We start from the raw sequence: 23,015 nt of genomic DNA, 5'->3' as shown, positions 1-23,015 counted from the left end.
ATGAAGTCATTAGTAGATTCTGTATCAACAAATATCTTGACATATATGTAATACTGAAGTCTGGTCAAGTTACTCATCAGCTGATTTATCCACTTGCATTATAAGTCAATCATAGGGAAATAATCAGAGTTCTACTGAGACAGAAATATCTTTATTTAGAAATGTCCACATTCAACAAGCACACCTCATGAATTAAACATTTCGAAATTCATAAATTTTAAATTGCAACATCTCACACTCTCAAACATATTTCTCTCTCTCAAACACACATCCAATGTCTTATTGGATCACTGTGGTTTTGATGCCAGGACACAGAAATATTGCATCTCCTGTTCCATTTCAGTTTCAGGAGACGTGACTGCCATCTCCTCCAGAAACCTGTGAAGCAGTGCAGTGATTGAGTATTCACCTCAGTGCCAGAGCACCGCTGACTGTTAATATTCACAAAATGGATGTTTGAAGAACAAATATTGGGTCATAATAACACGTAGAGTTGATGTCTGTGTGTGTGTGTGTGTGTCTTTGACCTCCTCTGAGTGTTGAGCAACAGGTCTCCAGCAGCCTGAGGATCTTTGTTCTTGTAAACTTGGAACATGGACCAGGACTCAATGAAACCCATCAGGTTCCTCACCGAGATTGACGACTTCACCTCAATACACTCCATCCTGTAGTATCAATATGATGATGTGCAATTATGTAAAAAGACAATTAAAAAATACTGTGACTTTGACACACAACTGAAAATGCACCATCAGCCGTGCTGGTGAACGGTTCGTAGCACAGTGATGACGTCAGAGAAAAACCCTTTTCTTGGCTTAGGAAATGTTTTACAATGGTTAAGCCTCCATGGATTCAAAATGTACAAAAGAAAGTGTAATAATTGACCATGTTTATAGCTTCAGGTGTTTATGATTAGCGAGCAAAGCCTGAGTTAAGTTCTTTCTGGTTAACCTCTTTTTATGAACTTTTATTATGCATTTTGTACATTGCTTAATTTTCAGGTAAGTAAAACCCTTTTTTCCCCTCTTGCCTGCCAGCTCGGCCCCTGAAAGCACCATTTGGCTCTCCATTTAGCATTAATTAAAGAGCGCAAACTACATATTTGTTTCAAAGAACAAGGTTAGGTTGTGATTTAAGCTCTGAACTAGTTTCTTGTTGCTTGTCTTTGACAAATGTTTGTGAGTTTTGTATTGCCAGTTACTTCTCCTTGTCCTGCGCTACTGAACTACAACTTGATACTGTATCTGCCCAATGAAGACCACAGACAATGAGATTATATCTTCAAATAGGTGTGTTGTACTTTAGTTAGGTTCAGTGCTTGTGTGTAGTAGTTACCTCTCTTTGTCTGGAAAAGGGATGGCTGAGTAGAGCTCTTCCAGCTTACCATCAGCTACAGCTACCTGGTCACTAGTGTACGGCAGCAGCACCTGCTTCACCTGGAAGTGAAGGGATATAATTATAATTATAATAATGTATTGATTTTTATTACATGTATTTTGTGTCCGTCTGTTCCTTTAAGCTCTGTTGAAGGTTATAATATTCAGTGTGTTATTAGCTCTGTGTTTAGGTATTAGCTGACACTTCAACAAAGGAGGTCTAAATCTACGGCCACCTCTTCGTAGATGCGATTGAGTGATTCTCCACAGTCCTGGTAGCGAAGTCTGGTGTTCGAGTCGTTGAATCCCAGCAGAGCGATGCAACCCCGGGGTTTTAGAACCCGACGTGCCTCAGCCAGGAACCTCGGCTGATCGAACCAGTGGGCCGCCGACGCTGCCGTCAACAAGTCTACAGAGTCCCCTGGAAAAGGAAGCTCCTCTGCTAGCCCCTTCCTGCGGGCGCAAGGGACAGGCCACACTTATAATTCTAAAAGCTTCTGGATCATCTCAAACAAACAGAGCAACTCACACACTCCCACCTGTATTTGATGTTGGGGTACCCTGGCACAGCTCTGGCCTCCTCCAGTTGACACTCACTGATGTCCATGCCCACCAGTTCCTGGAAGTGTGGTGCTAATAGCCGGGAATTCTGACCTGTCCCACATCCCAGATCCACTGCCAGCACATGTGGCTTCCCCTTCTGAGGATTTTTATTACATAAACTTGTTCAGTTTAGAAAGCCCTAATGAAGGGCCCCACTTTATATGCTCAATGATAACAAAGTGTATTGCATATGCACGGTATATTCGGCCATGGCATACCTTTTCATCGAGGTACTGAAGAATAATGCTCTTCAGCTCATCTGGAGGTGTAAAGCGATACTTTTGGTAGATGGAAGCATGATCCTTCCTCTCAAACAGCCGGTGTGTCATTCTGTTCCTGTTTCCACTTCTTCTTTCTCCGACCTCTGCCCCAAAACGGTCTCCTTTCTTCTTCTCTGTTCTCCTTCAGTCTCCTGCCTGATTTGCCTTGGATTTACTTCCTTAATTTTCTTCCTTATTTTCTTGTCTTGCACCTTCTCATCTTCCTGCTGCGTCCTTGTTAAAGCTGTTTTTCTGAACACTTGCGGGAAAATAATCACTGAGTCGAACCGTTAGTCAAGCAGCGGATCCATTTACAAAATCAAAAGGAGAGCTAGACAGATGAAAGTGAAGCTGATTCTTTTGTTGTAGAAGAATGTTTCTCACTAGTTGAAAGCAGCCTCTTTCTGCCAAGAGTCTTGACAATTTAGACACAGATGAGTTAACACAGCTAACAGAGGCAGGGCCTCCTATTTAACCCTTACATGGCCAGAGAATTTCTGCAGACTGTATTTTAACAGTGTGCATGATAATGCATGATAATGAATTATATTGTGAACTTACAGTGTAATAACAAACATTTTTGCTAGTGACTAGTGACATTTGCAAGTGACATGTTTGCTAAGAAGCCACAGACCATGTGATTTTTAGTTTCAGACACAAATAACGCACACAATTCATATGACAAAGCAGTCCTTTGTTTTAATGCAGCACACCTCCATTGCATTTTATGAGCCAGGGGCTATAACACGATAATCTTAAACTCAAAGGTCCACTTAAGCTTATCAGAGCATTTAACTGTCCCCATCCAGTCAGAAAATGTCAGGGCATTTCTTCTTCCACTCAGATGACCAAATGCAAGCCACTTCTTGCACATACTGTATATTTTGCCATTTTTTAAAAACATTTTAAGGTTTTAAATCCGGTCTTTGATCGCAGTGCATTGACTTTAAAAAACCTGTAACTTTGGAAAAGCAGGTGGCTTTTAGCGCAAAGTTCTTTGCAGAAAAGAGCAAGAAGAAGTTAGTGACAAGAACTATCCTAAGAGTCTCTACAAATATGTGCGGGGTCATCAGGTCAGTCGCCTCGAAGCCACGGACTAACCGTATTGATGGCTGCACTAGTGTGCTTGTCTGAGTTTGTTGTTGCCGTTTGCTAAACTGAAAAACATTTTTGTTTTGGTTTGGTCTCTCAGGGCAGCTCTCCAGGGAAGCAGTCCGTGTTTAATTGCTCTCAAGGGACAATAGAGATAATGACCTGTTGACCATTTCCAACTTATTCTACATTAGTAGCCTTAATAAAGCATACAGTGTCCCCTCCCATGGGCTCTCATTAGTGTTGACATAATCACACATTGCATCACAGGCCTTGAGCTAAACCCATATTTATAACATCTAATTTTTTTCATATAATTCTTTCATTCAAATTTATCTCAAACCAGTATACAGTGACACTGTAGACCAAGCTCGGAAAACCTGGTGAAGATACACTAAGGATGTCATAGCAGTGGTGGGCATTAAGCAGGGCTGAGGGACTAATGGAAGTCATTCATTACAGTGGCCTTACATCACTCTTTGTGTGTGTGTGTGTGTGTGTGTGTATGACCAGTGTATTATGGTCTCAAAGATACGAGAAAGATTACATCATACATATTTTTTATAATGGTCTCTGTTTTTCCTCTGAGATTGGTACACAGGGGTGTGCAGGTGTTATTGTTGGACATTAAGCATTAACGCCTTATTATGATTTCTACAGGTCAAAGCAATTATTTGATATTCGATTAATCATCATTCGTATTTGAGACTAAATCAATAAAGATCTCTCTTTATGCCATGAGCCTGTTTGGGTTATTGGATGAACACACCACTGTAGCTACATTTACACAGTCATGGAATTCAAAGAGCTGATTTGTGTCAACTCTATGCTGAAACTTCAGAGCTGGGTTTGCCTCAATTTTAAATTCTATCAGAAAATAAAGTCTGTCAGAATCATAGCAGAACGTATCTGACTCGGCATTTCCTCAACACATTTCTTTGCCTACTAAAGTATAATCTTTCAGTGGGTCTGATCGTACTCCATTAAAGGATAAGGCTGGCAATAGTATGTTTTTTACTTCCAACAAATCCAATGAAAATAAAATTATTGTTCCTGCTAACACGTATTGTGAGTAACCAAGATCAGATACATCTTCTTCCTCTGTACCATAGTGCTCTATATTTGTCTAAAACTATTAAAACATAATTATTTGTGTCATAGTGTGTCATACATTGGCCACCAGCGCCCCCAAATATGCCTCCATGGGGATTCAAATTAAGCTGTTGTCTCATCGTTTCATTCCTGTCATCCATATCCTGTCACTGAAATCCTTGTAGTGACAACAAAATATGGTGTGGCATTGTCCTTACATTTTTTGTAACTTTCCAAAAGCTCTATAGATGTATGGCTGAAAGAATAACATCAAGAGTCTACAGCCACGATGGCGGCTCCATGGGCACAGTGATGCTTTGAGACAGATGCTAATATCATCATTCTAACATGCTCACAATGACAGTGCTAACATGCTGATGCTAATATTTAATGATAATATACAAATATATATATTTACATATAGGCTATTTAGTCATGAAATAAATGCACATATCACATATTGCAAATTTCATGACATTCTTTCTGATAGTTGAATTTTCTCTCATAAGCACAAATGTGAACCTTGTGATGGTGCTGGAGGGAAAAATCAGTGGATCACAAAATCCACCCCGTAGTTGTTCAGATATTTCAGTCTCTATCAAAATGGTGGAATGACAGACACCACCTTAAAGCCATGCTGTTGGCAGTTTGCTATATACATATGATTAAATGTTTAATGTTTTAAATAAATCCAATATGTGATTTAATAAACTAAGATGACTTATTAAATTAGTGCAATCACCCTTTAGTAGGGATATAACAGCACCAGAATCTTGAAATCTTTTCTTTTTTATTAAAACCAAGGTTTAAATGTTTGAGTAAAGTCAAAATGTTGGCGAAAATGACAGAAACGGATATTTATTCATGTAGTGGATCATAACATCAGGTTTGGATTTAATCTGCAGATTCTCCAGTTCAAATCGAGACCAAACTTTTCTATGGATGTCAGTTTTTAAAGCCATGACAAAGGCCACAGCTGCAGCTTGTGTTTGTATCCATGCAAGAATGTCACAGCTGATAGACAACAACTGGCGCACTGACAAAAGCTCTGGGATAAAACTCACGCTGTACAATTTCTGTTCTGCATGTGCTCAGGAATATAATACGTAATACAGAGGTAGATTTCACGACAGCACTCATTTCTTTATCATAAAAATGTTGTCATTGTGTCACTACATATTTACCCTTTAGTCATCATTAGTGGAAACTAACATAAACGTATTAAGCAGGAATAGTTGAAATTGAAACATCAACTTTTGAAGTATAACATATCAGACTTTTAATACTGCAGATGCTTAAAGACACTTAATTCTAATCTAAACCTTCAGAATTCAGTGGGAAAAAAAAGGTTGTCAATTAGTGAATATCAAAACTGTGATAATGTGTTTTGCTGTCATTAAACTTTTCCATTTTAAAACCCTGTGGAGTTGTGACCGTGCTGACATAACCAATGTGACAAGTTAAAAAGGCTCCGTCCCCTTGTGAAACCGCAGTGGTTACCTGCAATGCTACAGAGCACACACAGACAGCATGGGGAGCAGCCAGGAGTGGTGACAACCACTGGATTTACGTTGTAAATATAACCGAGACTCTCATCATTCTGATTTAATGTACCGACTTATCGTGGACGAATTACAAATACGTTTGTCATTTACTCTTCTTGCATGATGTGTCACAAACTCTTTCTGTTCTCTCATTTGTTCAGTGCTCTCAAAATTACATCAAACAATTCCAAAACCAACCTGTGACTAAACAGGTAACAAGGAGTTTCGGCTGTCATGTAACTGTTGACTGGATCCAGCTGTAGATTTTTATTTTTATCTCTTTTATTCATCTCAATGTTCTCTGGTTCCGTCTGTGGGCTAAATGGAAAACAGTACTTACCCCCTTTATTTTAACCTCACCATGTTTGTGAACATTGGCAACTACCGCTACCCGACATTTGTCTTGTGTTCCCTGTTGTATGCTTTTATCATCTCAGCTAACCTTGTCATAATATGGGTAATATCACGAGAGAAATCGTTACACGAGCCCATGTATATCTTTGTTATGTGTCTGTCTATTAACTCTCTGTATGGCTCCGCTGGCTTCTTCTGCAGATTTCTGCGAGATCTTCTTTTTGATTCTCATTTGATCTCACGGTCAGCTTGTTTCATCCAGATTTATGTCATTTACACCTACGCGTCCTATGAGCTCACCCTTTTAGGCATCATGGCATACGATCGTTATGTTGCTGTATGCCAGCCTTTACATTACCACAACAAAATAACCTCCAAGATGGTCTCTAAGTTGCTCGCCTTAGCATGGATCTATCCAGCTTTTTCCGTTGCAGCCTGTGTTTACCTGGCCTCTAGACTCCCACTGTGCGGCAACAAGATACCAAAGGTATTCTGTGCCAACTGGCCTGTTGTAAAACTCTCATGTGTGACCACTGTGATTAACAACCTTGTTGGCATGTTGGTGTCCACAAGCACAGTCTTTCTGCCGCTGGCTTTTGTTCTGTATACGTATGTACGGATTTTCCTCATGTGTAGAAATCGCTCCTCAGAGTTCAAGGGCAAAGTCATACAGAGCTGTCTGCCGCACATCGTTACATTCGTCAACTATTCCATCACTGTGTTTTGTGATGTTGCCCTCAGCAGAGTCAATCTTGAGGAGCTGAACCCATTTCTAGCTATAATTTTATCACTTGAGTTTGTTGTGATTCCTCCTATACTGAACCCTCTTGTGTATGGCCTTAAGTTACCAGAAGTTAGAAAACTCATGTTAAGAATGTTATCATGCTCAAAAACTGACTATAAAAGCTAAAGCTTAGAATCACGAGTAATGTATTTAACCTATGCTCTCTCTATGAGTGGTCTGATGTAGAGTTCTTTCATCATTATTTGATCTCTTACTTCCACACCTGGCTGCAGCAATGATGTGCATCATCATAATGGAGACGCAGTAATTTAAATCAATTTGAAGAGATTTGTTATAACTGTGATATGTTTTTTTCTAAGGTATTTTTTCTGTTGATCTATTTAAAAAAAAAAAAAAAGAAACTTTATTGCTTCAACTGGTTTCAATGTTGTAATCAAATAAAACATAATATTTTTTCTGGCACTTTTCATTGATGACAAAAATGACCTGAAATAAACTTTCTTTTTTTTGGATTAATCGTTACATTACATATGTGGTCAGTATGCATACTGATGTGGTAAATAAAAAACTAAACAGACAGGCAAAATGAATTTCAAATACAGGTAAGCCAACTTTTGGCATAGTGGAGCCTCTTTCACAATGCTCACTGTGTTCAGCAGTGCTTTTGCAATTATGGAGAAATAATTTAATACTAGTCTCCTTCAGCAATAAAGCAACATTATCGTAAGTAGAAATATCACTGGTTATCTAATTGCAATAACAACGATAGTGTAAAAAAAAGTGTGGAAGTGGTAGACACAAAGCAAAAGGCAGTAAATAGTAACAATGGTCCACACTCAGACAAAACAAGGTTGGTAACCACTGATGTAGAAGAAAGTGAGGCAGGTAGCAGTGCCATGGAAGTAAGATGAACCCTCCTTGGCCTCTAATAATTGTCAGGTATGGTACAGTACCTGGGACAAGGACAAGACAAGAACTGGATTAGGTGCTAAGGTTGCAGTCCAGGCAGTAGTGGTGGAAATATTCAGATCCTTTATTTAAATAAAATACCACTTTATAAGAATATTCCATTACAAGTAAAAGCCCTGAATTGAAAATGTTACTCACTGTAAGTAAAAGTATGTAACTGTAATGATGAAAGTGTATTAAAATCATTAAAAGTTGATGCAGAAATAATCTAAATAGAACCTTGAACCTCAAAATCATTCCTAATGAAATAAAAGAGTTAACAGGAAAACAAACTAATCTGCATATTTGAAAAGCTAGAACCATAAAATGTTTATTCATGAACAAAAGATGCCAAAAATTGTCAAAATAGTTAACAATTTCTTTTCTGTCAATCTATTAATTGTCTCAGCTCTATTAGTATATTCTGTGGTTTAATATAAAAAAAGTATATACATAAGCCCTTAACGTGTTCGCAACAATCTTCAGTTTCATAGCAAAGTGTAAAAAGTATATTTCCCTCTGAAATGTAGTAGAGTAGACAAAAAATGTACATGATAAAGAAATACTTTTCTCTTTTTCCCTCCTCTTTAGCTACATTCCCTCTTTATTGTTTCTCCTCAGGAGCATTTCTCCTCCGTCCACCAAGGGCCCTTTTCCTGTTAACCTCCAGTCTTCTGGACTCCAGCCTGATAGCCTTCAGCCTGAACGCTGGCATGCTTGCAGCCAGCATGCACTTAAGTTGATTAGCCTTGGTCTCCGGTCCTGCAGCCCGGCCGCCGGACTGTGGTGCTGCAATCCAGCTGCTTGTCCAGCAGCCTGCCTCAACCTGCAGCCAAATCCTCTGGTGCCACCTGCCATTTCTGACATCAAGAGATGGTCCAGCATACGTCACCAACCTCCAGGTTGTCCTCCAGCCTGTCCTCCAAAGCTGCTTTACATTGCCAGCATCTCCCCTTTAAAACAAATAAAATCACGGAGCTGCACAATAAGAGAATGACATTTCCTAGGGAAAAAAACCCTTCATTTTTATGAAATTTGAAAATTAATTACAGAAATGACAGAAATAATGATGCTTACTCCAAACATTTTCTGGATGCCACAACAAACAACCTTCAGTTCCCTGTCATGTTTGAGTGAGTGTATTCTTTTTCACCAAAATGTGCCAAAAGCCTGTTCAGAAGGCCAACAGGAAGGTGGAGGTCTTGCTCCTCCAGATATACTCAGAGCACACTGTGCCTTCTGTACTGCCTCATCGGCTTCTTCACACATGTGGTGCAGCAGCAAGACCTCTGTCTAACTTTTTGCAATCGTAGCATTTGCAGTGAGGAGGCATTTTGTTAGTCTGACTAGCGTGTGGCTTCAGTGGGAGCACGGTGACTCATCTGTGCACTGAACCAACATGAAGTCACAGTGCAGTAAGTGGTTTGAAGCAGTCAGTCCAGTCATCATGACATCTGCTGGCCGATGCTTTGTACTGCATTTGCATAGAATAATTCAAAGTTATGCTGAAAACAGTTGTGGATGATACAAGTAAACTCACTGATTTTGTTCAGTAAAAACACCGTCACTGACGTTCTCTCAGTCAGCTTCATGAGGTCGGCACCTGGATGGTTTTCCAACAGTCTTGAAGGAATTCCCAGAGGTGCTGAGCACTTGTTGGCTGCTTTTCCTTCACTCTGTGGTTTAGGTCAGGTGATTGTGGAGGCCAGGTCATCTGACACAGCACTCCATCACTCTCCTTCTTGGTCAAATAGCCCTTACAGAGCCTGGAGGTGTGCGTGGGATCATTGTCCTGTGGAAAAACAAATGATGGTCAAGTGTGCCATTCTCTTCACATAGTTGAGTGGTTCTTGCTATAACGTGGATTAGAACAGTAGCCGAATAGGACATATACTGTAGAGACCTGTGTACCAACCCCACCTCTGCACAACACAACTGATGGTCCCACATACATTAAAAAGGCAGGAAATTCCACAAATTCTCTCTTGACAAGGCACATGTGTTGATTGAAAACCATCCAGGTGACGACCTCATGAAGCTGATTGAGAGAACTCCAAGAGTGTGATGAAAAATGATTCTTTACTGGATTTTAAGGAACGATAGTGTCAATATCACACCAGCAGCATTCTGTGAGAGACACAGGCGCAAGATGAGATGATGTCCAGTTAAGAAAACAAATTACCAGGATTTAAAAACATACAATTATAGTAGAGCACCTGTCGCACAGGGGGGAGACATTTGGATGTATGGCATGGAGCCTTGATTTTATGTAATGGAGTCTTTGTGCAATCTTGAATTATATAAATTGATGTCTAACATTTATAAAGCTGTTGCTTGTCTTGACAACAGTTGGTCTCCCTGTATCATCAGTGAGTTTGGTACCCAGATCTTCCACCCAGGACTTCCAAGAATGATACAGAAAAGAAATTGACTCCTTACTTTTATGATCGCTACAAACAAGGCTGTCAAGTGTGGTACGTTCAGGCATATTTTCATAATGCGTAAATGAGTCCTAATGTGACTTTGTATTTGGAGGTATCTCAAAAAGTGTGTTGGTGGTGGACTACATGACTGTTTACAATTGTTGTAAGGATTTTAATTTAAAGTATAAGTTTCCGATTGTAAAAGTTTTCATCTTTCCAGATGGAAAACATTTGATCAGCTAAACCTGGAGGAAAGTCATGGTTTTTGTAAAAATGAGTGTCCATGTAGACTTTGGGCAGGCACAGAAAAGTCAGAATAAGAGTTCAGAATAACAGGGCTGGTTATGTATGGTGTAATTTTTACTTTGATAAGATTGTTCAAAAGTGCAAGAAGAGATGCACGCCCACAGGCAGCCTGTTCAATCTGAAGCCAAGAAGTAATGATTATTAGAGTGGAGTCAGTGTGTGTGCTTCTCCTCCAGAGGGACAGAAGCCTCAGGTTTGCAGTCCAGTAGTAATGTTGAAAATTGAGGATGCTGAAATAACCTTTTAATTTGTCTTTACAGGGGAACTTTTTCAACAATTATGTAGTTAGTTTCTTAAAGTATAATGGTGTATATACCTGTAGGCATTGGAATGTGGATGCAGAAATCCGGGTAGCATACCCATGTTTATTGCATTAATGTGGCCTGAAAGAGTGTATACCAGACTTCAAAGTTATGGTGTAATTGTTGGGTCTTACTTTCCAGGTTGACCATATTTTACTATTGCAATAATAATATATATTAATTTTATTATTCCCAATCTTAAAGGGCATTGTGCATCAAAACAACAGATATATCTCATCTGATATTGCAAGTAATTCACTTTTTTCCAAAGCAATAGTGTAGCCTTAAAGGCTTCCAAAAGTTTTGATTAAATGCAAAAGAAAGGGAAGAGACCTTTTAGCGCACAATAAACACAGTATTATGTCATCTGCAAAAAGGTGGTGGTTTGTGTCATGAATTCGAATCAGATTATGGTCTGGATTTACCCTGATTCAACTGGCGAGCACTTGAATGCATAAATTAAATAAATGTGGCGAGCAAGAGCCTCTATGTAAGTGGAAGGGCTGCCACAGGCTGTCATCCAAGCCTCCATTATCACTAACGGGGAAACCGTTAGTGATAATGGAGGCTTGGGGTTGAAAGCAGATGGTATTAATCAAATTTATTAAGGTATCGCCAAAGCCAAAGTGCTTCAAGGTGGGTAACATGAAATTGCCCTCTCTGCATCTAATTCAATGACCACACAATCTTCTTTGTGATTGTGGTTCATTACATTGAAAAGATGGCGTAGATTGGAGTAAGTGATTCATAGTGGCCAGGTATAAAACCACGTTTGGTTCAGAGGGTATTCATTTGTGAATGTATTTGCACAGCCTGTTGGAAAGCACTTGATTGCCAGCTGGAACAAGGATATGGAGTCCCAAGACTACATATCTAAAGGGTCTCTGCATTTTGCAGTATGATGGCTGTATTTGCCTGGTAGAGGATAGAGGTCATGCCTGTATTGCAATTTGCTTGAAATTGACTGATTGTTACTGCGTCACCAGTGCATTTCCACGAATATAATTCTTGGCAGAATTCATCAAAGCATTTAATAATCTCACAATGGGGAAAATGTTAACTTGCCACACCAGTCTCTGATATTGTGGATGGTAGAGGAGGCTTGTGTATGTCTTAGTTTTGTCACTGGGAGACTGTGTGGCTTATCTCCTAACTCGAAGTGTTTTTGTTGTATTGTATGTGGTTTGCAGAGCATAGAGCCAACACGCTTTGTTTAAGTCGTATCGTATTCAACAATTTGGTACATGCCTCCAAAGTTGCATCAGAAAAGTTTGCTTTGTTTCATTGGCTACAAAAGATTTTATATGACCCTCAATGAAAATGTGTTTCCCTCCTAGGAGGATTCCTAGGAGGCAATAACAAATTGTATTTCTGACTTTCACAACTTTAAACTTATTAGTGCTTATTCTTCCCACATGTCAGAGTGACATAGAATGAAAACTGCTCCATTCAACTTAACAGCACATAGACGTGAACACTGTCTGGCGTAGAGACTCACGAGACTCATGACAGGCGCCAGCAGGATCAGTGAATGTGCAGAACGAGCCATCTACTATCATCCTGAAGCAAGCTGGATGAAGAAAACCTGAGTGGATGTTAGTCTCGTTACATTTCTCTTGGACACAGTCAAATTGTTGACGTTGGCATATAGCCTCTTGATTTCAGTCCAGAAAGAAGGATATCTCTTTCTTGTCACGGTAGATGGGACAATTCTCACTGGCCAGCCTCAGAATTAGGTCTCTGGATTGTGAATAATGAAGCCTTGTAATGAATGGTCTCAGTTGGGCACTGTGTCCGGGCCTGGCACTGTAGGAGCAGTGAGAGCAGTCAACTTTGAAATCCATTCCAAAGTGTTCCTTTCCCAGAGGTGCTGGTATCAGCTCCATGAAGAACTCAGTAGGTCGTCCTCCCTCGGCACCTTTGGTAAAGGTGCAGTCTGCACTAAAAAAATCCAGTTACTGTTTGACAATAATTAGAGAAAGAGGTTAATAAGGCTTATGTCATCTGTCCATTTAGGTCTTTCCCTTTCCATTAGGCATAGAAATATTCAGAGCAGAAAAGATTAATTGTTTGCACCCACTCTGGCCAAGTGTTCATCCTGAACCTTGTGCACTTCATTACACTTCAGTTGATCAGCTATTTATTATTAATCCTTTATCTAAACAGATAGTATCATTAAGATTGAGACTGAGATTAACAAAATTAGGTGCAAGACTCTCCAAAACAGATATAACCGATACATTTAAAATACTTCCCATCCACCCCTTTTAGTGGAATTTCTTTAGCATCGAGTGGGATCCATCCATCCATTGTCTATACTGCTTATCCTTATTAATGGTTGGAGCCAATCCCAGCTGACACTGGGCAAGAGGCAGGGTACACCCTGGACTGACAAACTCCACAGAGAAAGGCCCCAGGCTCAAACTGCAAACCAGCTGGCCAGCAGATTCGAGCTTGGAACCTTTTTGCTGCGTGGGAACAGGGCTAACCACCACGTCACCGTGCTGCCCCATTGAGTAGGATGCTAAATTCTATTTTGGTGTGTCCCTAACGTTCGGCTGCAGGAGCAGTCTGTGTATTTCTAACAAAGTGTCCTAGGCGCTCTGCTGGATCCTGCTTATCAGAGTCAAATTCCCCTCTGTCCTTAATCTCTTAGATGATTTTCTCCTGACTGATCTTCCTCACAACAGCTCAGGCTCGTTTCTGGCTAAACAGAAACTGTGTTTCAAGTCCTTCGGTGTTCCCCTGTCAGAGGAGAAATATCAGTCCTGACACACAGCTGGGGTTTCAGGGCATCACGCTAGACACTATTGGTAAGAAAGTGTCCCTTCCAGATGAGAAATTGCATAATATTGCAAAAACCTTCTGCTCAGCCTAAAACATAAGCAAACAGCAAATGCTTTCCCTCCTCAGACATCCCAATTTTGTCATAAGCATCATCCCTCAGGGCCGTAAGAACCCCAGTTGAGATGTATATTCTAAATGTGCTGTATACATCAACAAAGAATCCTCCTAAACATGAATAATATCGACATATCATATCATTCATGTAAACATAGCCCATAATACTCGGTAGATGGTCGCTTTGTCACTCCACGTGGTGGTTTACCTCATTGACTGTGTTCAGTTGCATTCTGTGCGTTAGCTCTTATATTCTGAATGTGCTGCATTTTTGAACAAGGTTTGGTCCTAAAACATGAACCATATCAACATATCCCACTTCTTAATCAGAAAATTCTGCATTCAGAGTAAGGTCTCTTTTGGAATATCGAATATTCTGTTTACATGACCAGGATCAAATTCAGAATATTGTCATATTAAGAATAATAGTGTAATATTAGAGTACACGTACACATAGCCAGTAATGCTAAGTGGGTACCTGTGATGTTCTACGCAGATTTAATAACCAGCTGCAGATCCCATGCCAGTTTATGATGTTTCCAGTCAGGAAGCTTTCTGTTGCTGCTCTATAAACCACTGTTAATCATTAACATAAGTGATATTCCATGGCTTTTGGTTTTGGCTATTTGGTGATTTGCTATTACTATTGCTATTATTATTTGTCTTAAGTTTAATATTCATGGAAGATGCCAACCAAAAAAGTCTCGACTATTTAAATCCTGCATTAAAAAGTCTGTAAGCATTGTTTATTAGTGTGGCCTATGCTACAAACAATGAACAAGCAACATTTCTTTTCAAATGTATTGAATTCAATAAAGAACGAGATACGTTCTCGGGAACAAAATGCTAGGGAGTTCACAGACAACACAGAAAAACCAAAAAATGTAAGAAATGATAAAATATGAAATGCAGAATGTTATTTGGGGAGGGCTGTCAAAAGAGGGCTCTTTGCTGTCAAATAACCCTCTGGATCTGAGTCCTGTGCTATTCATAAAGACAGCACAGATCTACAGCCTAAAAATGGACTTCATCGATGTATTGATAAAATGTGCCTGCCATTTTTATTCTCATTAATCAGCTGCAGCAGCAGCATGTTTTATTAATGACATTAATGACTCACAAACTGTGTTTACCCTATTCTGTATGCAAAGCAACCTTAAAATATGTTACACAGCCTAGTTTCTTAGGACCAAAAAAATAAGTTAATATTTTTTCTTCCTTTTCATTTCAGATGACAGACCACTGCACTATTGATGGTGTATGTAAATGGGTACAAAGCATAGAGTTGACGCAAAGGAGACCTTCAAAGATGATCATTCAGCTCCAGTTTGAGATGTTAAGAAGGTTCGACAATCAAAATTTCAGTTGAAATAGCCTTGGTCGCCACATTTTTTTAATGCTCTGCATACTGTTTGTGGTTGTGGCAGATGCATCATGAAATGAGGTCACATTTTGGCCAGAGCTAAATCTTCAAAATCCTCTCAATGTGATGACACCCAGCATCATCAGGATGGCTTGTAGTGGGCGTCAGAGGGGCCTCCTGTCAAACCTGCTGGGAACTGAGGCTAACAAAGATGGTATGTTACATGCACGCGTGCACTTGCACTCTCCCACACACAACTGTATATACAAAACTATATGGTTGAATGGAGACATCATTTATGTTTTCTGACATTACTGACCTGCAAAGGAGCACGGCATTACCGATTCTGTCCTATTCAAGTTCCTCTGCAGCTGGTAGTCCTATAGGGTCTCTCTTAAATGCTGTGCACAACCGTTGACTGTCTTAGCGTTTTCAGTCTAGCAAACAGTTTGTAAAATGCCACAATTGTATAAACACTAGCAAAATAGACATTTTTGAGCATAACTTTACTGATGAGAGTCTCTGAGCTCTTTAACTCTGTGTGTGCGCGCATGTGTGCACGCTACTGAGTTGGTTTAGTGTATTATTCATGGACTCACATGCAGTAACATGTAGTAACATGCATGCATGGCCCAGCAAACACAGAAGAAGAGAGACAGAGAAGCTGAGATAACAACACACATCTGACTTCATTCTCTGCTCAGGATGCCATATAGTATTTTTACAAAGTTACAAATGGTTGTTTAATGCTGTGTTAATGTCCTGAAGTTCATATAGACAACCTATAAATTCTATCAGAGGGTTCCCTGCGTAAGTTTCCAACAAGCACATTCTCAGCCATCATCGACTATGGAGGGCATGGAATCCCCTCCTTGCTGTGGAAGCATGGATGGAGTCACCATCACAATGCGGGAATGGATGTGCCGCAGGCTCTACAGTGTCTGCTTGAGGTGTAGACTACTGAACATGTAGATTTTATGCTTGTGAAGTTAAAACTACAGTGAGTTAGAAATGTAAGGAGAGAAGGAAAAAGGTTTTTCTCTTGTCAGCTTATATGGAAGTCTATTGACAGCTTGCTTGTTATTTGGAGGCTCTGACTGATTCTAAAACTATACGATTCGGTTCTGAACAAATTTTGGCTCCATGGCTTTCGGCTGCTTTGATTCCCCAGGCTGGTTTCCTCATCCTGGCTCAGACTCTCCCTCTGCCTGCTCCCTCCCGGTTCCTCTGTCTCGCCCAGTGTTCACCTGGTTCCAGATCCCTTGCTTCATAGAGCGCTGGTCCTGCTGCAGTCCGCACAGTACCACCAGCTCCCACTCAACTGTCCTCTGTGAGTTTTTCCTTGCTCCTCTCACTGGCACTGACCCAGGAGTCCTGGGGCGTCCTCCAAACGCAAAGACACTCTGAACCAGGTTGTTGCTCTGAACTGTATTCACCTCCTTGCCAAGTGTAATAAAAGTGACTTCTCACTGACGTACTCCATGCTGCATTTAGGTCCGAAACACACTCGTTACAGTACAATCTGGTCTCCTCCTTCCAAGCATTTGCCCCACGGATGGTACGGCCTGGACGCTGGTACAGCCTGTGATGACCCACCTTCCTGTTCCCCTGAGCTCCCCGACCGCACCGACAGTGACGTGTAATCTTCCCTGGGTGAGGATGAGACACACCCTGAAGCGGGGGAGGAGGAGGTCAACATGGACGTTTCCAACGAGTACTATGATGGAAAAATTATTTGACTGATTTATTTGAAGACCCTCAAATGAAGTTCCAAATACCTTTGTGTGTCTCCTCACAGTCCTTGTGGAGTGTACTCTGGTACTGTAGTAAAATCACTTTACTCAGGCTCCTCCTTTTGGCCTCTGCAACACTTTTGTCTGCTCCTTTTCCCATGCCGGCCAGCAACCTCTTGACCACATCAACTTTATTAATGTGCTATTGATAATTAGTATTTATTAGTAATTATTTCCATACATTATTAATTGGAGTGAAAGAGTAACTTAAAAGTTAATCTTTTCTACGTTAACTACATGCAGGGTTTGAACTAACAATGCTGATGTGCTGTAAAGCTGGGTGGCTTTGAGTGAAGCAGACTCTCCCATCGAATGCCCTCTTCGTTTTCTCCCTCAGGATGTGCGTGTTCAGATGGGCTTTCCTGCACTTCTTTTTCATTCTTGTGACATGCATCTGTATACTAGAGCTGTCTTCAATTCCCTGCAAATCATATATGACATGTATACTTAATATAGTAGAAAAAGTAGGTTTTGTGTAAAAAAAAAAAAACAGTGAATATGCATCATTTAAAAATTTACTTTGGCGATGGAGGACATATCATTTTGGCCAAGAGCATCTCCATCCTTGCCAGCAGCTGCCTAGTCAGGCAGAAAAAATGAAAATGTAATCATTATATTAGATTGTTACATAATAATGTACAGTGAATGCAAATCTTAATTATTAATAGTTTCAAGTCAAGATACAAAATTTGAAAAATTCCATCCATAAAGCGGGAATTTGCATTTAAAAATGAATGTGCATGCTAGCGGTATGCATGAATAGAGAAAGACACAGAAGGATACTACAATTTGATAGTGGCATCCTTCTTTCATTTTACACAACATACAACTCAGTATATCTATATTTCAATGTAATGCATTTGATGGCAGTGCTCTTGATATCAAGACCATCAATGTCGTGATTAAAATAAAATAGAATGCAAAGCTGGCACTGGTCCCTGGAATATGGTACATATATGGGGGTGGGGAATTAGTGGTAAAATCTGAACACCACTCATTAGAAGATAAAATATTTGAGTACATAGTCAAGTTTGTTGAAAAAACAGAAGCAAGAAGGAAGTGACTTTTGGTAATAATTCAGCCACACCTGTCATTTGTGAGGAGGAGTTTGGATAAGCCATGTAAATGGAAGACTAAAGCAGATATTGGTAACTAGATTATTATACTAGCACGGTTCATCCATGGCTATGAAAGTGACATAAATATGCCTGAATTGAAATCTGAAAATTTGGATATACAGGAAGTGGAAAATTGTTGTTGTAAAATTCCCCTCTCCAGTTACTTTGCACAGAGCTTAAAGGTTGTAGGTGGGTGGTGAAAGCTGATTGGCTGGCTTGAATTCCCAGCATGTGTGCCGATGTTGTCAGGCAAGATATAACTAATGAGAAAAGAAAAGAGACATTTAGGGACTGAGTTACCCTTCACAAAGACAAAGCAACAAGTTTCCTCACCATGATGGACAACGGTTCTTTCCTGTTTTTTCTTTCAGGTTTAAAAGAAACAAGGGACCACCGATTTACTCTTTTCTCTCTCACTTTACTGTGTTACTGGTCCACTTTGCTGGCAAATGCTTCTGTTGTTGTGACCATCATCTTGGACAAAAGCCTCCATGAACCGATGTATATTCTACTATGTGCTTTTTGCATGAATGGACTTTATGGGACAGCAGGTTTCTACCCCAAGTTTCTGTGGGATCTGCTTTCTCCTGTTCATGTCATCTCTTATTCTGGATGCCTTGTTCAGGCTCTAGTAATGTACTCATTTGCCTGCAGTGATCTGTCTATTCTGTCAGTGATGGCATATGACAGATATGTGGCTATATGTCGCCCACTGAAGTACCACTCTATCATGTCAAAGCAAAGAGTCTTAAAGTTGGCTTGTTTCTCTTGGATAATGCCTTTCTGCATCATCAGCACAAATATTTTACTAACATCTAGATTAAAGTTGTGCAGCCCATATATTGCCAGACTGTATTGTGTGAATTGGATTATTGTTAAACTTGCTTGTTTTCCAGCTGATACCACTGTTAACAGCACAGTTGCATACACAACGATACTCATTTATGTATTTCATGCTGTTTTTATACTGTGGTCCTACATGTATGTCATCAAAACTTGTGTGAATTCGAGAGAAAACAAGGCAAAGTTCATGCAAACATGTGTGCCGCATTTAATTTCCTTGGTCACTTTTTTTGTGACTATACTTTTTGATATTATGCAGATATGGTATGGTTCCAAGGATTTACCTCAACATTTTCTAAATTTTATTGCAGTAGAATTAGTTGTTGTACCTCCTCTTATGAATCCTTTGATTTATGGTTTTAAATTGACCAAAATTCGTAAGAGGATTCTGGGTTTTGTATATGTTAGATTTAGGTAGTGTGTATGCCTCTGCACACTTTCTTTATCCTCTTACAAACGAACGACACTCAAGTGTCAGTGCTCTCAGAGCCAAAGATCTTGGCTATGTTAGATTCATGTAAAAGATATAAAAAATCCTGAGTGTATATTTTGAAGTTGTATGCAAAGCAGAATGAAAATTCTGCAGACGTAACAATCAGCAAATGTTTGCTTGGTATGGTTTTAAATGAAAGTTTGCATTTCATTGAATCACATTAAGTGCGTGCTCATTTGTGTAATTTCTGCTTTCTGATGTGGTTATTTAAAGTGTTAAAGTAATTGCCTAGTTTGGGGTGCGTGTACATGTGCACCTTAAAAATTCTTACACACTGTAATCTACAATTATTTACCCACATGCTTGTCTTACAATGCATCCTCCCTTAAACTTTAACTATTCATTTGCTTGTGCTTTTATCGTGTAGTTTTTATTCATCTAATTTGAATGTTTCTGCTTCTTGTTTTTATTGTGTCTTATGCCCCTGTAAGGCACTTTGAACACAACACAATAAACAAAACTGCCTTGCCTCACTAGTCTGTGTTTTATTGAGTCTCTGGGACGCAGCTGCGCTCCTCCTCCGCGCCACCGGGCGGCGGTAGCGCGCCGTCTCCTTCAGCCAGGTGAAGCAGAAGAAGAAGAAGAGGGCCGACGACAGGAGACTGTGAAACACTGCAGTACATGCGACCGCTCCACGGCTCTCAGCCCGTGTTCATTTTTCTCCAACGCCAGCGACGACACGGAGCAAAACACCCGTCGGTGTTTTGAAGTGGAGTGGCGGACATTTCACCGCATCCGGATGTCCTGACTTCCCGTCTGCAGCCGAAGCGTGAGTAGGCTGTTGGCGTGTTATTTTGGGGGGCTGGCTGCGGGGGATGAAACACACGGGGTTTGCTAATATGATTTGGGTTCCGGTTGTGTTTATGTAATATTAGGCTGTAATTCTCCAGAGCAGCGCAGACGGGAGGACTCGCCGGGCTAAATGACATCGCTGCTCCACCAAAATACGCTCTCGTATCCACGTACGCTTTGTGAAATTACCTTGTGTGTGTGTGTGTGTGTGTGTGAAGCGCGACAGAGGGATTTATGGCTGTCATGTTTAACCTCAGCTTTACCCTGTCAGCGGTGCCCGTGAAGGTCTCCCCGGGAGCCCGCATCCTGTAGCCCGCACAGACCCAGTAACGTTACCGCTATGCTAGCTGCTGCTGCTGCTGCTGCTGCTGCTGCTGCAACAGATCCAGGTGCTGATGCAGGTACGGATGCCACTGTTCACATCTGATCTGGCGTCTGCTGTCACAGCCCCGCTGGACGGGGAGGAGAGGAGGAAAGACAAGACGTAGGCTGCACGCACGCACAAGGTGCACAGAGATGCTGCTGTCCTGTGGAAGCTGCTCAGGAAGTGATGCCCTGCCCCAGAAGTGTAATAACTGGATTATTCAAAAGTCATTTCATGTGATTCCCCCTATTGCTTGAGGTGGATTTGCAGTAACGGTGTGCACCCTCTCTGCAGGCACAGAGAGGGAAGTTTCTCACACGAACATGTGAGCGCTCCGGCACTATTGCACGCCTGTGTCATGCAGGGGCAGAAAGCAGCCAGAAGGTGCTTTTCCTGTGTCATTTTCAGCTCAGGTATTTTCTCGAAAGGTTTCTTTTTTTTTTTTTTTTTTCCCCTGACACATTGCTCACCTCCAGATGGAGCCACCAGTTTCCCCCTGAGTGACCCTTCGTCCCAGTTTGCTCCCAAAGGCTCATTTTTGATGCAAAGTTTCAGCAGAATCCTTTCGTGGCCGTCGTCCGTCGCCAAGTGTGTTCTGTGGCCGTAGGAGGGCACCGATCCATCAGTCAGTCAGCCACCGTTAGAGCTCTGCCAACAGAGCATTATGTGGTGCACTCAGAGTGTGACCCAGAGCCCAGTCAGATGACCTATCAGAAGTTTTGGAACAGCTGGAGGCAAAGCTACAGCCTGACTGATGCTGATTGTTGAGAAAGATCCCAATATCAATACGTGGGGGGATAATTAGATAAATAAATATAGGTATATATGGGCTGCAACTAATGATTATTTTAATAACAAATTAATCCACCAGTTATTTTCTCTGAATTGTTTGGTCTATTCCCACAGGTCATGGTGATGCCTCCAAATGTTTTATTTTATTTGACCAACAGTCCAAAAACAGAGATTCAGTGTTCAGTGATATAAAAAAAAAGAGAAAAGCAGCAAATCCTTACATTTAAGGACCGGAAAGGTTTTGGCAATCCTGCTTGAAAAGTAACTTAAACGATTATTTGATTTTCAAAATAATAATGTATGATTATAAAATAAAATGTAGACATTTATTATTAATATTATTATTATTATTATTATTATTATTATTATATAAATACATATTATTATATGTATATACAATAAATAAATATCTAAAATAATAATTTTTTTATTGTTGATCAACTAATCAATTAATCATTTCAGCTCTAATATAAACTTACACTGGATACATATTTTTGATGAATCATCCCTTTATCATTTAGGAGTTGTGAGCACCGTTTGCCGCTTGGCGGTTGAGGAAACGTTTATTCAGTCCTCTGGTCGCTTCACTGTTTCTAAAGCACCTCAAACAGTCAAGCTCATCCTTTGCATTGCTGTCAGAGCTCCATGTTTACATTTATTTAGGAGCAGAGGTGACAATTAAGGGGCATTTAAAAAAAGAAAAAAAAAGAATGAATGCATTTCTTTTTAAACATAAAATATTAAACATTAAACATACATTATGCATAAGGCGCAGTGGCAAACTCTCCGAATCAGCAAATTACTAAGGAATTTTGAAACATAAGATTTACTGGTGGCCTCAAAACGGACAGGGATGCATTGTGCTTCATGAATGTTCCTAAAATCATAAATCAGCAAATCCCAAAACATCCAGTTTACATCTGTAGGTTCAGAACACAGAAACAGGAGAAAATATCAAATGTTGTTCAGCGTCAAAACAATCGCCTACTTTGACAAACCTTATTCTCCAATTGAGCTACTTGCTCCAAATGCAGAAGGTCCTTATTCAGAACCGTAAATTGATCCACTTAATTTATTAATTATTTACAATAACACACTCACATCTCCCCCTGCATATGTGAGTGAAATGCTCGCCCTGTAGAGCCCTGTCTGTTTGTTAATATCAACAGATAAATCAGTCTGGCTCTTGGTAGAACAAACGCTGCAGCCTTGATGTCGTATCACAAATAAAAAAAACATGCAATCTTCCCTTCAAAGGTACTAAATGCGTCTTTACAAAGTTTTGGTCTCATCAAGAGTTTTAATGCTCAAAAGGACTGGATATAGAAAATGCTTAAAGATTATCATTGCAGTAACGCTTTTAATGTCTTAAAGTCGAGCGCAATAAATCAGCTAACGGCAATAAAAATGTACCCACTAACTTGCGCCATGATGAGAATAGTGAACAGTATGTGTCTCTACCTCAGCACACACTCTCACGCTCAGACAGGGCTGTTTCCCGTAACACAAGG

At 40.3% G+C, this 23,015-nt stretch overlaps 4 protein-coding genes across 5 annotated transcripts in view; 3 read left to right on the top strand and 1 right to left on the bottom strand.

Moving 5' to 3' along the window:
- Positions 1-135: 135 nt before the first annotated feature.
- On the bottom strand, positions 136-2,371 carry LOC139208365 (putative methyltransferase DDB_G0268948). Its single transcript, XM_070838024.1, has 6 exons — positions 2,198-2,371; positions 1,916-2,076; positions 1,613-1,829; positions 1,336-1,436; positions 528-665; positions 136-378 (listed from the first exon to the last, which is right to left on the bottom strand). The coding sequence occupies exons 1-6, from the start codon at positions 2,306-2,308 to the stop codon at positions 288-290; spliced, it is 819 nt and encodes a 272-aa protein (XP_070694125.1). The 5' UTR covers positions 2,309-2,371; the 3' UTR covers positions 136-287.
- Positions 2,372-6,289: 3,918 nt separating this feature from the next.
- LOC139208619 (olfactory receptor 6N2-like) lies at positions 6,290-16,952 on the top strand. The gene is made up of 4 exons (XM_070838342.1): positions 6,290-7,188; positions 10,658-10,722; positions 16,481-16,639; positions 16,804-16,952. The coding sequence occupies exons 1-4, from the start codon at positions 6,290-6,292 to the stop codon at positions 16,950-16,952; spliced, it is 1,272 nt and encodes a 423-aa protein (XP_070694443.1).
- A 1,602-nt stretch (positions 16,953-18,554) lies between these two features.
- LOC139208632 (olfactory receptor 11H6-like) lies at positions 18,555-19,481 on the top strand. The gene has a single exon (XM_070838355.1). The coding sequence runs from the start codon at positions 18,555-18,557 to the stop codon at positions 19,479-19,481; it is 927 nt and encodes a 308-aa protein (XP_070694456.1).
- Positions 19,482-20,164: 683 nt separating this feature from the next.
- Positions 20,165-23,015, top strand: part of adarb1b (adenosine deaminase RNA specific B1b) — a 103,245-nt gene continuing 100,394 nt past the window's right edge. The window contains exon 1 of one of the 2 annotated variants that reach the window (XM_070838246.1): positions 20,165-20,325. The gene's annotated coding sequence lies outside the window, so the exon portion shown is untranslated. The remainder of the gene's footprint in view (positions 20,326-23,015) is intronic. The other variant, XM_070838245.1, reaches the window with a different exon arrangement.

Source organism: Pempheris klunzingeri, chromosome 10, assembly GCF_042242105.1.
Source record: "Pempheris klunzingeri isolate RE-2024b chromosome 10, fPemKlu1.hap1, whole genome shotgun sequence".
In the NCBI taxonomy this organism is placed as follows: Eukaryota; Metazoa; Chordata; class Actinopteri; order Acropomatiformes; family Pempheridae; genus Pempheris; species Pempheris klunzingeri.
The sequence above is the reverse complement of the archived record's forward strand: the minus strand, read 5'-3'. Positions and strand labels throughout refer to the sequence as shown.

Excerpts from the sequence above, each read along its gene's own strand:
- LOC139208632 (XM_070838355.1), top strand. The coding sequence starts at position 18,555 with ATGATGGACAACGGTTCTTTCCTGTTTTTTCTTTCAGGTTTAAAAGAA.
- LOC139208619 (XM_070838342.1), top strand. The coding sequence starts at position 6,290 with ATGGAAAACAGTACTTACCCCCTTTATTTTAACCTCACCATGTTTGTG. Across the intron at positions 10,723-16,480 it reads TTGTAAAAATGAGTGTCCAT|GCTGGTTTCCTCATCCTGGC; the intron begins GTAGACTTTGGG and ends TTGATTCCCCAG. Across the intron at positions 16,640-16,803 it reads CTCCCACTCAACTGTCCTCT|GTCCGAAACACACTCGTTAC; the intron begins GTGAGTTTTTCC and ends TGCTGCATTTAG.
- LOC139208365 (XM_070838024.1), bottom strand. The coding sequence starts at position 2,308 with ATGACACACCGGCTGTTTGAGAGGAAGGATCATGCTTCCATCTACCAA. Across the intron at positions 666-1,335 it reads CCTTTTCCAGACAAAGAGAG|GATGGAGTGTATTGAGGTGA; the intron begins GTAACTACTACA and ends TTGATACTACAG. Across the intron at positions 379-527 it reads TTGCTCAACACTCAGAGGAG|GTTTCTGGAGGAGATGGCAG; the intron begins GTCAAAGACACA and ends ACTGCTTCACAG.